The sequence below is a fragment of the Diaphorina citri genome, unplaced genomic scaffold (genome assembly GCF_000475195.1).
Source record: "Diaphorina citri unplaced genomic scaffold, Diaci psyllid genome assembly version 1.1 scaffold2001, whole genome shotgun sequence".
NCBI classification, from domain to species: domain Eukaryota; kingdom Metazoa; phylum Arthropoda; class Insecta; order Hemiptera; family Psyllidae; genus Diaphorina; species Diaphorina citri.
In genome coordinates this window covers 1-14,133 of record NW_007379427.1, presented here as the reverse complement: position 1 = coordinate 14,133, position 14,133 = coordinate 1, and the positions used below count along the sequence as shown (strand labels likewise).

The 14,133-nt window shown below is 39.2% G+C and overlaps 1 protein-coding gene across 1 annotated transcript; it reads right to left on the bottom strand.

Moving 5' to 3' along the window:
• Window positions 1–1,794: 1,794 nt before the first annotated feature.
• Window positions 1,795–4,396, bottom strand: LOC113471004 (retinol-binding protein pinta-like). Its single transcript, XM_026829834.1, has 3 exons — window positions 3,832–4,396; window positions 2,269–2,377; window positions 1,795–1,958 (listed from the first exon to the last, which is right to left on the bottom strand). The coding sequence occupies exons 2-3, from the start codon at window positions 2,339–2,341 to the stop codon at window positions 1,795–1,797; spliced, it is 237 nt and encodes a 78-aa protein (XP_026685635.1). The 5' UTR covers window positions 2,342–2,377; window positions 3,832–4,396.
• Window positions 4,397–14,133: the final 9,737 nt, after the last annotated feature.

Genomic DNA, 14,133 nt, shown 5'->3' with positions numbered 1-14,133 from the left:
GATTCTTACTTATGGACACTTATGACATTTTGAACAATTTGAGACCATCATAAAATTGTTTCTACTCGTAAATTTTTTGTAGTCAAATCCAAACGTCAGCCCAAAGCAATCACCCTAGGGCTGATTGAGAGGCTGACGAAAAACGTCGACCCCTTTTGAACTTTGTTTCTACAACGAAAACTTACTTTCCGTGTACGTGAAATAGAAATGACGATGCACGGTGTTGAAAGAATTTGGGCGTTTGAAATTAGAAACCCCTTGGACGCCTTGAATACAATTTTAAGTTTATATAATGATGGAATTTGGTCTTACCAGTCTTTTGACTTCAGAGTTGAGGAAAGGTTTGATGAAGTTCATCAACTGTTTGATCAGCGACCAAACTTTTTTGCTCTTAGGGTGGGTTGGGTAATTTTGAGACAGGTACAATTCTGAGACACCTACTTTGAAGGTTGGAGATCTACTTCATGGACAACTGAATTAGATTTCCATATTATAACCTGGTGAAAAAACCAAGCTTTTAAAGGATTGCTTCTGTACCTTATTAAGTAGTATGTTGTTTGAGACCAACAAAGTTGGTGTCTTAATATTACACTTGTCATTACCCCAACCCACCCTAACAACCTATGGTCTGGAACCCATAAAATACATGAGACTGATAGTTCACTAACCCTGTTTTATTTATGTCACCTTGTTTCACCAGGTGTCAAAACTGTACCACCGTGGCCATCAGTCATCTGTCTCCCGACCAAATGGACTACGGTGAAGACGATGATGAGACAGAAGAGCCACCACCGGCAGTTTCATCTGAGGTCGATGCAACAGCAAAGAAAACAGCAACAACAGGAGGTGAGAAAGATGAGAGTGGGAAGAAGAAGGAAGAAGTGAAGACGAGTGAGAATAAGACTGAAACGCATGTGCAATAGAGACATAGGTGAGAAAGATGAGAGTGGGAAGAAGAAGGAAGAAGTGAAGACGAGTGAGAATAAGACTGAAACGCATGTGCAATAGAGACATAGAGAGAATACAGAACCTTGGGTTTAAAGGCTCATGTTGACAAAGCGGTGATTCAAGAAAGAGCACTGTAAATCTCATGTTGACTCAAAAGGTCTCTTTTTTCAATTACCTATAGGAGCTAAGGTGGGTCTTTTGGTCTTTTTGACCAATCAACTTGAGATTTTAAACCTAGAAAAATGTCCAAAAATGGACTAACAAAGTTTGTAAAGTCAGCTTGAAACTTTGAAGTTGGTTGTTGGTCACATTTGTACAGAAGTCAACATTAACTTCAACATAGAGTCAAAGATCCGGTGGTGTAATGAAAACGAACAAATTTATTTTGGTAGATAGGTATTAGCTTTTAGGCTATCAGAACCTATTACTTTTAATATGTGATTATTTTTGTATTACTTTTAAGGGTGCCTTTTTAGTGCTTTATTGAAGATGTATTATTTTAAATTTCGACTTTTTTTACGTATTCCTTTGTTACGATTTTACATTCCACAATGAACTAGGTACCAAATTTTCAGTATTGGTAGTGATTTTTTGTACAATTTATTTTAGATATTTTCAAGTTTGGGAAATTGGCCCCGCGGTTGAGGGTCCCCCGAACCCCAAGCCCAGAACCCCCCCCCCCAAAAAAAAACTTCGACACCGCGGGGAATCTAAACCAGGACCTCCTACGTGCAAGCCTAGTGTGATACCCAATCGGCCACGGAGGTTGGCTAAACATAACATCAATCTGAGAGCACGGCAGTGCGCCAGGCCAAGTTCCATTATGCACGCCTGTATATCTTACACTTACATTGCTCTCAGCATTGCCTGGACAGCCTCCTGTCTGGGATCTCGATTTGTGAAGAATTCCGGCGCTTCGGATCTCAGCTTGAAAAAGGAATCCATCACCGTTTTGGTCCGTTCCAAGCTTCCTCTACAGGAGAGCAGGAATCGCTCTATCAGAAAATCGTCTGCGGAGAACAGAATAAATTTCATTGCAAATAATTATGTGAAACTCGAAGTCCGAAGGTCAAGCAAGTGGAGCTGTAGTGGTTTAGTAAACTCTGAAACTCAATCAGGAAAAGGACCTTTTGCGGGGCCCAAAGATCCAATTATGCCTCTCTCTAGCTAGCGAATACTTTGCGACTTATGTACTTACAGTTGCTGATTTATTCAGAGTATTTTTGTGTCACCCGTCCATTTAAACAATGTTGACTAATTTAATCAGGCTTAAAATCGAAATTCTTTTAGTGAGGGAAAATAAATGAAATGAAGGCTTACCGATTTTCTCCGGTAGATGTGGCTGCTTGGATAGCCAATCCCGCATAGCTTCTATGTCCTGAGCATTGGCCATGGTGTGAAGTGTGCTTCAAATCTTGAACCCCTGAAACTGAAAGCAAAAATAAAGTTTCTTATGCCATCATCATGGGCGGATACACTAGGGGGGCCAAGGGAGCCCAGGCTCTCGAAAACCAGAGGGCTGTATTCACCTATGTGTTATCTTGGTATTTATTATTTCATAATAATTCATATAAATCCATTTCTTATGACGTGACGGTAGCCTTTATCCCAGAATTCGATGAGCGAAAAAACCACATTTTGAGCTTCAGAACGCATAATCCCAAATATCTACATGTACAGACTGAGGGTAAACATTGGAGGGAATCTATTGATTATTTATTTATCAAGAGAATAGTTCGCTGACTAGGTGTAGGGGCAAACAGCCCTAAAGGATGGGTTAAGCTTCTACGAATCTACGAGGTCGATTTATAGTTATTACTATTGTAATAATAAAGGAAGGACGGACTAAAAATGAAGTTTCTTATGCCATCATCATGGGCGGATACACTAGGGGGGCCAAGGGAGCCCAGGCTCTCCACAACCAGAGGGCTGTATTCACCTATGTATTATGTTGGTATTTATTATTTCATAACAATCCATATCATTTATAACGTGACGATACATTTTATCCCAGAATTCGATGAGCGAAAAAACCGCATTTTGAGCTTCAAAACGCATAATCCCAAATATCTACATACATTGGAGGGAATCTATTGATTTTTTATTTATCAAGAGAATAGTTCGCTGACTAGGTGTAGGGGCAAGCAGCCCTAAAGGATGGGTTAAGGTTCTACGAATCTACGAGGTCGATTTATACAGTTCAGACTTATGTGGCGTAGACCCACAGGTGGGCCAATAAATGGTACGTTTTTTAGGTGGGCAAATAAATGGTACACTTACCCTAGGTAGGTACGTAGGTATTTATTTGGGTATTTCATTTTATTTTCTCGACATGGGGAACTGCGTATACTCGTAAAATTACGATTAACCTACCGTTATCCATGATAGGTGTAAGATAGTTTACCGCTGTTTGGTAGGTAGATACATATAAATTGGACACGTAAAATACCTAGTAAAAAAATCGCTCCAGATGTTGAATTTCTCATCAGGTTTTATGTTGCAAAATATTTGGACACAAAAAATGATATAAGGTCTCCGTAGTTTGGTCCAGTTTTATGACTGGTTGTGTTTGTGTCAAAGAATTAACTCTCAAGTCTACGAAGCTACTGGGTTCGAATCCCAATAGGCAGAATTTTTTGGAATGTAAAGATGAGGGACGGGAATTATCAGTTTTATAAAAACAAAAAGAACATATAAGAAAGAATAAAATCAAATTAGAAATTAGTTAAAATGGCACACCTACCTAATACCTAGGTAGTAGTAAAAAAAAAGACAATTTACAAACTACTTATATAGCAAGACTGAAGAAAAACAATAAGTAGATAGGTAAACTGAAATCAGCAAAAGGTTTGTGAATTTGCAACAATCACAGCCGAAACTTACCTCTGGTCTTGTTTTTTTGACACGCTTATCCGCAAATGAATTTACACCTATTTCACTTAACAATCTTGTGACAATTAGGTATTTGTTTCACTTCGAGTTACTAATAAATCTATAATATAAATTAATTATTAATTATAGTTACAAAGATAGGTATAGGTATACTAACTTGTTGAATAAATTGAAAAAACTGATCTTAATTTCTTGATCTTATAGGCTGAAGGCAGTGTCGATATTTTAAGATATTCCGGTTATGTACCTATGTGATAGTTAGATATATCTATCTATTGTTATCTATTTATAATTTTATTTTATTATTATTTTTTTTTTCACGACAATAAACCAGATTTTTCCACGCCTATGACTTCAAAATCATCCGGATTTATGAGGTACGAATTTGATTTGATTCTTTTTTTTAATACTTTCCAATCCCTAGGAGGGAAAGTTTTTTTTCGTTTTTCTTACCTATCGGTAAAGAATTTCTAAGTCTTTATGATTTCTAAACAAAGACTGCACTACACTGTATTGTATTTCTGAGTGAGTCCTGAGCACTGGACCAAGTTCAAATGAATCACTCAAATGAACCTCTCTCTCGTCAGTTCACGTGATTCTAGGTGTACAGGAGAATGCCTTGTTCGCGGTTCTGGTATATTGCTCCCCCACAAGTGGTACCCTTTGTCATCTTGGCAGCCTGCTGGTGAGCAGGAAGGCGGCTGTTCCAGCATTTCTCTCTCTTACCCAAATCCAAGCGCATAGTGCATACTTAGGTATACCTATTCTTAGAAGCTGAACCCATTTTTTAGGGCTGTATGCCCATACACCTACCTAAGCCTCGGAGTGGGCTTTTTGTGTAAGCTAAGTATGACGTAGGTACCTGCCTATTGGTAGATGTGGTTTCCAGCCACATTGTTGTTTACCTACAAAGAGTGCAAAGTCATGTCACAGTTTACAATTCACGTCACATGACATCGTTCAGAATGCAACATGCCAATAATGATAACTATAATGACATAATAAAGTGACATGTGGAAATATAACATAACTAGACTATGATATCCTGATAGAGGAAGCAAATTATTGCAATTAATTCATCAATTAACTACCTACCTGCCTACCTTGTTAACAATGTTTAACATAATTAATATACCTATATGCGTGTCGGGGATTTCATTAATTACCTATTTATACTTCAGACTGGATATTACCTATATGTAGATATTAGTCATTCTTTAATAAATTAGACGCATGGGGAGCAGCCAACTTTGCCAATCCAAAGAAAGAGGTTGGTCATTAGAGGTTTTTGTAAGGTGTTCTCACCAACAAACATCATTACATTCATTACGGTCACCTCATTTACTGAATTCTCAATAAGTTGAATCGAATTTTCCGTCAAACCAAGAATCACGCTACTACCGTAGCGTATTGGGCTCCAGTAAGTAAGTAAGTACTACTAATATGTTAGGTAAGAAGTAGGTATACCCAAGTATCTACTTACGAGTACCTGCCCAAATACCTATTGTCAATTTCAGACGTTTGGCGTCTGTTGGAAAGACGTTCCAAGAATCCAAGAAAACAATCAGCAATTTTCAAGAGCTTTTTCTTGTTTTTGGTTCTCACCTCTTTGATAGGGGCAATCAGAGACTACTGACGATTATGTATTGGTAATCGCGAACGTACTTTTTGACCTATAACTTATGATAATTCAGACTGTTGACATGTAATACTCACTAGGAGATTAGTCGAGATAATCAGTTCAGCTGATTACCACGAGACGCAATCACGCAATGTAGTAATATACTTCAGACTGGATATTACCTATATGTAGATATTAGTCATTCTTTAATAAATTAGACGCATGGGGAGCAGCCAACTTTGCCAATCCAAAGAAAGAGGTTGGTCATTAGAGGTTTTTGTAAGGTGTTCTCACCAACAAACATCATTACATTCATTACGGTCACCTCATTTACTGAATTCTCAATAAGTTGAATCGAATTTTCCGTCAAACCAAGAATCACGCTACTACCGTAGCGTATTGGGCTCCAGTAAGTAAGTAAGTACTACTAATATGTTAGGTAAGAAGTAGGTATACCCAAGTATCTACTTACGAGTACCTGCCCAAATACCTATTGTCAATTTCAGACGTTTGGCGTCTGTTGGAAAGACGTTCCAAGAATCCAAGAAAACAATCAGCAATTTTCAAGAGCTTTTTCTTGTTTTTGGTTCTCACCTCTTTGATAGGGGCAATCAGAGACTACTGACGATTATGTATTGGTAATCGCGAACGTACTTTTTGACCTATAACTTATGATAATTCAGACTGTTGACATGTAATACTCACTAGGAGATTAGTCGAGATAATCAGTTCAGCTGATTACCACGAGACGCAATCACGCAATGTAGTAATTATGGTAGATATTGTGGCAGTGATGTGTCGTGACATGTTTCCAGGGGGGAAGTCTGGACATCTTATGTCCAGGTCTCGGGCCATTTCAAAGAAAGCAGATTCGCCACTGAGTATAATTTAGTGGCGAATTTGCTGAAGGTCTTGGAACCGAGGTTAAACAATCACTAAATCAGTTATTTTCGGCAAGTGACAAGTAGGGGTTGTGGAAAACTCATAGAGGGGAAGGAAAACGGGCATTCCCGTGTCCTCCCCTCAGGGGAATCGGTGGTTCCCTAGCCTCAACGGAACACACACCACTGACGGACAAAATTGCCAATATTTCGCTAGTCATTAGGGGGTCAGAGGAAGGGAGCTAATATTTGCCATGGGTATACAAATTGCACTGGTATGCAATTTATTAGACGCGGTGCATTATGAACAATATTGTACACTCAATGCAGTCATGTGGTAAGATTTATGATGTAATTCGTACAGGATGTCCCTCTAATGGTAGAAACACCTAACACCTCACGTGACGTGAGAGCAGTGTGTTTTCACCTTAAGTTGCATTTCAAATCAAACTGGATGTCCTGTTTTGCCGAAGTTCCCGGGAACAATATGGGGGCACGGTTAGCCCAGTGGTAACGTGCTTGCTTGCCGTGCAGAAGATCCCGGGCTAGAATCCCACCATCTTTCGATTGAAAATATTTCAACGGGTTTCTCTCTGGTGTTCTCGTGTTGACCCAGCACCTAAATGGGGAGTATTGTGTCTCTTATCGCCCATCTGATGAGGGACATACTACGGGATGGGCATGCTACGTGATTTACTTCGCAAAATGACGGACCCCGTATATTTGAGAGTGTGTAATTTGGTAACATGAAATACCACGTTTGTTAAGTCTAATCATCTGTCTCACTAATCAATCTGTGTTATCACATAATGAAGATGAGACTGGGAGTTATCAGATCATGAAGATGATACTGCCACTCTGCGTGAATCACGCGATGCTCCGAGGGAGGTCAACAACAATGAAACTGATGTCATGTTTTTGATGAAATTGATGTACCTACCTATACCCAATATTTAAACACCTATCATAAGATACAGATATGGCATATATTACAAGAAAGAAGACACAAATGGATGGGCCATATAATGTACATACCGGCATAATGACTTTGTAGTCAACATCATTGAAGGAAGAAGAAAAGGAAGAGGAAGGCCCGGAATCCAGAATGAGCTTCATGGAGGAGATCACGGAGTATGCTGGCAGCTGACTTTCTTCTTGGCTATCTATTGGCCTCAGAACGGCCTATCCTGTCCTATTCCTGCCTCCTTCTCTCTTCGGGACGATAAGACAATCAATGCACGAAAAGACCTCCGTTACAGTTCCCTCTATCGAACCTCTTACTGCTGGGTACCTATGTACTTTAGTGATTGCACTCAGCATCCTGAGACGTTTTTGATGTTTGAAAGGTATGGTAACGAATTCTCTCCCGTGGACCTTTTTTTGCCCGAGTTCTCTCCCGCAACGAATTTTCTCCATTTTGTGAAAAGGTTCATTACGAATTCTCTCCCCTTTATCTACTTATACCTACTGGTTCACAAGAACTCGGTGACGTCCGGATGTATGGTATCATGGTACCTTACCTACCTATCTTTAGTGCTTCTCCGTCTACCTACGTTCTCTTATAACTCACAGCTCACAGGTACATAGTAATTTTCTTCGTCAGGTCATGCACATACAAGACTCTCTATAAACATTACGTGAGGTACTTTCCACTGTGGCCTCTGACATGCCAATATGCTTCAGGATTATAAAGCGTAGACTAACACGTATGTACCATTGTGTACCTCTGGCTTCTGGGAGAAGTGCGAACGTCAAGAGATTAAAGTAGAGGAGTGTGAAGGCTGCGGGTTCGAGTCCCCCCTGGGCGGTTCTGGGTAGCGGTTTTCAAACTGAGATACCGTGGGTTCGGTCGATCCGTGGGAAAGTTTTGCGGACAAGTATCTAGGTACCTGAATTTGTTGAAACTGGCCTTGAGTTCGGTGCTAATTTTGCGGAATCTTTGCGGACAGCAAGTGGGTAACTAGACTTGTGAAGCTCGATTGTGGTTCAATGCAATTTTGCGGACAAGTGTTGGTAACCTGACCTCTAGACAAATGGTTTAATGAACTGTGAAATTCACTTTGAAACGGGGTCCCTACCAGGCCCCAAAGACCTAATCAGCCAATTAAACATGTCTTTCATTGATCTAACCTTTTAGGAGTTATGGTGACATAGCAAAATCGTCGATTCTGCATGCAATTAGAGACGATAAACTATAAAGTATGTACCAAATGAGGGGACGATTAAAATAGGAAGTATATAATTACTCGATAATTATTATTAAGTAGGTGTTAATGGTTATTGATTAGCGCTAATATTTAATTAATATTGGTTTATTGATAGTAAAAATCGATTAGGTAGATAATAAAGTAAAGGAAATTACGAGTAGTTTCTCGGGTTTGACGATTTATAGTATTTAGTTCGTTTGGCGATAACTCCCGAACGGTTGCTTCGATTTTTCTGAAATTGGGACATAGCCTTAGGTCCCTTAGGATATAAAAGACATTTTGCTGATTACTGATGTTTGACCACCACTGGGCCATGGGGGTTGGGGGGTCCCATAGTCCCATAAGTCCCATTTCACGTATATATAGGAATTCCCTATTACCCATAGGGTAAAAAATCCAGTTTTACACTTCATAGGTACCCTGAAGAAATGCACTGTAGTACCGGGGTGGGCATTTCAGACGAATTTTATGTCAAAATAAATAAATAAATAAAGGTATGTAATTATGACATGAGAAAATATATTGTATGAGACATGAGAATTGTATGATTGTATGTATGAAATTAAGTAGGTATGTATGAACATTGTATGAAAATAAATATGAGACATGAGAAAAATAATGCAAATAAAATATTTTTTACCTATTTAGGTACCAGACAAAACAACATTTATTTAGGTATTTAAAACTATTTACTTGTTCTTTCTTTTATAGACACTGGTTTGCACTTGCACCAGTGAACTCTACCCTGACTTGCACTAGTAACTCCATTATTCTTCTATTCTAGACCAGTAGAACTACCTACTAATAGATTGATTTTCTACTATTGCTGTACTACCGCGATATTTTCATTACCAAGGCAATCTGTTCTATGATGTTATAAGTTGGATAGAAAAAAAAACTGTCTGGAAGTTATTCATTTACATTTGACTTTTTATCACAATTCACATGTGATTTTTACTTACCTTATCCTAGGTACATAGGAAGGAAAGCACCTAATGTAATCGGTAAAGAACATTTTGTATCTTAAAGTTCAAGTGTGAACTGTGAACAGATTGTTTCATTACTGATGTTCGACTTGAAAAGTTGAATGGAATATACCTATCCAAAAGTTAGAAGCAGTAAGGACTCTAAGGAGTCGGAGAAGCAGTAAGGACTCTAAGGAGTCGGAGAAGCAGTAAGGACTCTACGGAGGCGAAGAAAGACTCTAAGGAGTCGGAGAAGGAGGCGAAGAAGGACGAGAAGGAGGAGGAAGAGGAAGGAACCTCCAGTAGGTGGTTTCAAATGAAGATTATAAAAACAATCAGGTTAGAATATTAATTTGTTAATACACTTTGAAGCTTTCTTTTTCCTCTTTGTCTTCCTCCTTCTCTAGTCCTCTTCCTTTGTCTTCTCCTCTTTTTTCTTTTCCCACAATTATTTTTCTTTAATTAACTTCTCCAAAAAGAGCTTGGAATTATTCAAAACCTTTCCATTTTCTTTCTTTTTTTTTTCTGAGCTACTTCCATCACTGAGCAAATGTATCTTCAATTCTTCAAAAGTCTTCTCTTTTATCCAGCCTAGTTAGCTTGGTTGGTGTAAAATCATTGCTTCTGTAGACGATTTCTCTCTCTCTTTAGAGTGTGCCTTGAAAGCGCTACTCCGAGGGTTCGATTCCCACCTGGGGCGGATTTGAACCTCATTCTTCATCAATTTCATCTTGCTGTGATTTAGCGATTTCAACGAGTAACGACCAGAGGGAACGTATCCCGGTTATTGAGCTTCGTGAGGGGCTAATATCACGTTGAAATTCACCAGTTTCAAATGGATCAATGAAGTTAAGCAACGTTACGCGTGGTTGGTATTCGGACTGGTGACCATCTGGGCCATTGCTGCATTCAAATGTCATCTGAAGCATGTAATGTTATTTTATCTCCGAAAAGCAACCTCCGTGGTCCGTGGCCGAGTAGGTATCACACAAGGCTTGCACGCAGGAGGTCCGGGATCGATTCCCGGCGGGGCCGAGGTTTTTTTCGGCTCTGTACATTTTTAGAAGTATCTAATAAATATAGATAAAGACTTGAAATTTTGTATGTAGTTCACAAATGTGACAAGGATGCAACACAAAACGTTTGGTTAAAATAGGTGCTGCGGTTGGCGGTATTTTGACCGCTTTTTCGGGTTTCGACCGCTTTTTAGCTATATCGACTAAACGGTTAGAGATATTGTAAATGTTACAACAGAACACCCAAATAAGCACCATTCAATAGGACAAGGAAAGTCGTGTGATGTTCACACCAGATTTTTTTGATGTAGGTAGTGTTTAGTTTCCTCCCATTTACTATTGGCCCGCTAGAAGTGAAGAGTGAAACAAGAAGGAAAGAAAGTAGGTACCTAGGGAAGGGAAGGGAGGATAAGATTATTAATTTGAATATAATTTTCAACATCAAATGTCAATTTAAGTAATAAACAAATTTCCCCCGTGCAAAAAAAAAAAAAAAAATCTTCCCTGGTTAAGATTTTTCAAGAAAAAGCTGTCATTATTATTATTCTTTATTAGATCGTCGGAGGTAGGTATCGTTCTCATTTAATTTTGTTAATAAAAAGAGACACCAAATTGGTTATTTTTAATTTTCAAGCAACTTTATTTTGCGTTACTTTTAATGCCAGCCAATTACGCTCAGACTGAATGACAGACCGCGGTATGTTACGCGGTCACGTGTGTGGCGGACAAAGGTGGTCCGTCAGACCATCTGAGAGACCTGGATCTGAAGCTTGTCCTGCGACACACTTTCCGAATGTCTGACAGACCTAGGTCCATCAGACGATCTGAGTGTGAGTTAGATGGCAATGTGGAAACGCTTCAGCACAAATTTACTCAGTCGAGCTTCAGGGAGGACGAAATAATTTCATTTTCTTCTCTAAATACAAGGACATCTTCTTCAGATCTTTAGCGTCCCCTGAGGAGTTAAAACTAAGGAGGAGGAGGAGAAGAAGGAAGAGGAGGCGAAGAAGAAGGGAGAGGGGGAGGAGGAGGAAGAGAAGGAGGAGGAGGAGAAGAAGAAGAAGGGAAAGGAAGAAGAGGACACATTTTTGTCAGAGAAGAATTGAACAAAAGAAACTAAAACATAATAAAATTATTCCACCTTTCCCCCTCCTCCCTTTTCCCTCCGACTTTTCTTTTTTTTTAATTTCGGAAACATTTATTCAAAATGGCGGACTTGTTTTTCACAAACTTTTTCAAAGGAAGAAGAGGACACATTTTTGTCAGAGAAGAATTGAACAAAAGAAACTAAAACATAATAAAATTATTCCACCTTTCCCCCTCCTTCCTTTTCCCTCCGACTTTTCTTTTTTAATTTCGGAAACATTTATTCAAAATGGCGGACTTGTTTTTCACAAACTTTTTAATTTTTCTCGTGTTATGAAAATGACGAATTAAATGTTGGAAAAAAAAGCAGAAGAAATGCAACGACAGCATTTGTTTCCTTTTAACACGTTGACCTCTGTTTGAAAATACTCAAAGGGTGTATCAATTCTAAGGCCAGTATTCTACATTGAAAACGCCTTACAATAATTATTCTAAGGAAAGCTCCTTAATTTGCATGATTACCTACTAATTCCCTAGAAAGTGATTAAGGAGTGTATTCAAGGAGGACTGGTTTCGATTTCAATATTTACCTACCTAACTATTTAAAGGATAGATATACTCCTTGAATACTAACTAAACTTGGGTATTTCCGGAAATAAGTAAACAAGGAGCAGGCCTTGCTGGCCTTGGATTGTTTTTCAAGACACTACGTTTCAGTGTCATTTCAAAGTTCCATCACAATGGCAGTTAGAGTGGCAAAATAAAGTTTTAAAATGGGGTGGGAAGTGGAAAGAGGGAGAGAAAGACGGAAAGGTAGAAAGAGAGAGAGAGGGAGAACGAAAGAGAGAGAGAGAGAGAGAAAGAAAGAGAGAGAGAGAGAGGAAGGGGGGAAGGAAAGTGCATGTTTCGTAGGACTGTAGACATGTTGTGTCATTTTAATGATATTTTCATGTTGGGATTTTTTTTTCTTCTCTTCCTCTTAATTATGAACAGTCTCCCTTTTCCGCCGGGAATAGGTAGGAAACCAGGCCCGGCTCAAGAGAAAAATAAGGGGTAGGTCATGTCACGCAAGAAAGGGCTTCAGGGTCTTATCCACCAATCCACCAGTGTTATATCAACCGGTGGACTCTAGCCGGTGCACCGGTTGTGAATCTTATTTTCAAAAAAAAACTTTTGTTATAAATATTTTTTTTTTAATTCTTTGGGCGAGTTGCAAAGAATTCATCGCTAAAATAGAATTCATCGCAAAGCATTCATCACTAAAAAACTAAAACTTCGGCACTTACCTGTGTTCAAAATGGATTGATAGGTGGAGGTACCTAATTATCTATAAGGAACTTGCTGAATCTGGCTATTGAAATCACATCACTGCCATGGTTGTTCCAGAGAATTCTTCCAAGTCACGTGGCACGGTGGCCGAATCAAAGTTAACTTTGGGATCAACAAACCGGTCTCCCATTTTTTTTTTGCTCGAGTTTTGTTGAAATAAATAGGTATGACGTAGTTTACTTTTTTATTAGAAAAAAAATACCATTCACAGCGCAAAAAAAAATTGCAATCGTAACTGATCGATGAATTCTGCAACTTTGAAGGGCAAACTTCCAACTTCAATGTAGATATAAGGTACATATTAGGTATGTAATAATAAGTATAGGTATCTATGTATAGGTTATAAAAAATTGAATGGATCATAAATCGTCAATTGCCAGTGACTTTGTCACGGTAGCTATTTTTGTCGACCGTAGGGGACATTTGGGGGCCATCCAGCTCGTTCCCATCTGACTTGTAAGCGCTAGGACGCTGGTTCGATCCCCGCCCGGAGCGAACATTATCCTTCTTTTTCATTTCTTCGGATTTCAGGTCGCTAAATCAGGTCAGTAGTTACCAGTTCCCTCTTTAAAAAGAAGAAGAAGAAGGAAAAATAAAAAAAATGCGGGGGTGCCTAATTTATACCACTGAAGCTGATGTGAGTAAAGGTAGAAACACTATCATCACGTCACGTGAAGTCATGGAAAGTCACAAAGATGTAGGTAGCTAGGTAGTTCAAAGTTTTTCATCATATCGTAGGTAGGTTTGTAATTTCGTTCAGGATAGCCATCACACTACTATCAGGTCACGTGACGTACCTAACGTAACTTGAGTTCAGCCCTCCAATTTTCCTCACGAGGCTGAATGAACCCCGAATCAGCCAGAACTTTCAGCAGCACTCTTCTTGGTTGGTATCTGAAAAATCATGCTGCAGCGGCTAGCCAGCACGGCGGCAAAGTCGCGGCATAGGCATAGCGTATAATTAGAGTAGGAACGTTATGGTCGCGGCGTTAGACTAAATGAAAATATTCGATGCTGCTATCTACCAGGCAAATCAGTAACCCGAGCCAGACTTTCCGGCAAAACAGAGAACTTTGAGGAACATTATTGTTTTCAAAAGTTGCCGTCCATGTCCGCCAGAATGCATTAGCAGTCCTTCTGGTAGTAGGCTGTGGGAGAACTTGTGCAACATCTTGATTTCAGCACGTA

Coding starts and splice junctions, on each gene's coding strand:
- LOC113471004 (XM_026829834.1), bottom strand. CDS start 2,341: ATGGCCAATGCTCAGGACATAGAAGCTATGCGGGATTGGCTATCCAAG. Junction 1,959..2,268: donor ACATCTACCGGAGAAAATCG/GTAAGCCTTCAT, acceptor TGTTCTCCGCAG/ACGATTTTCTGATAGAGCGA.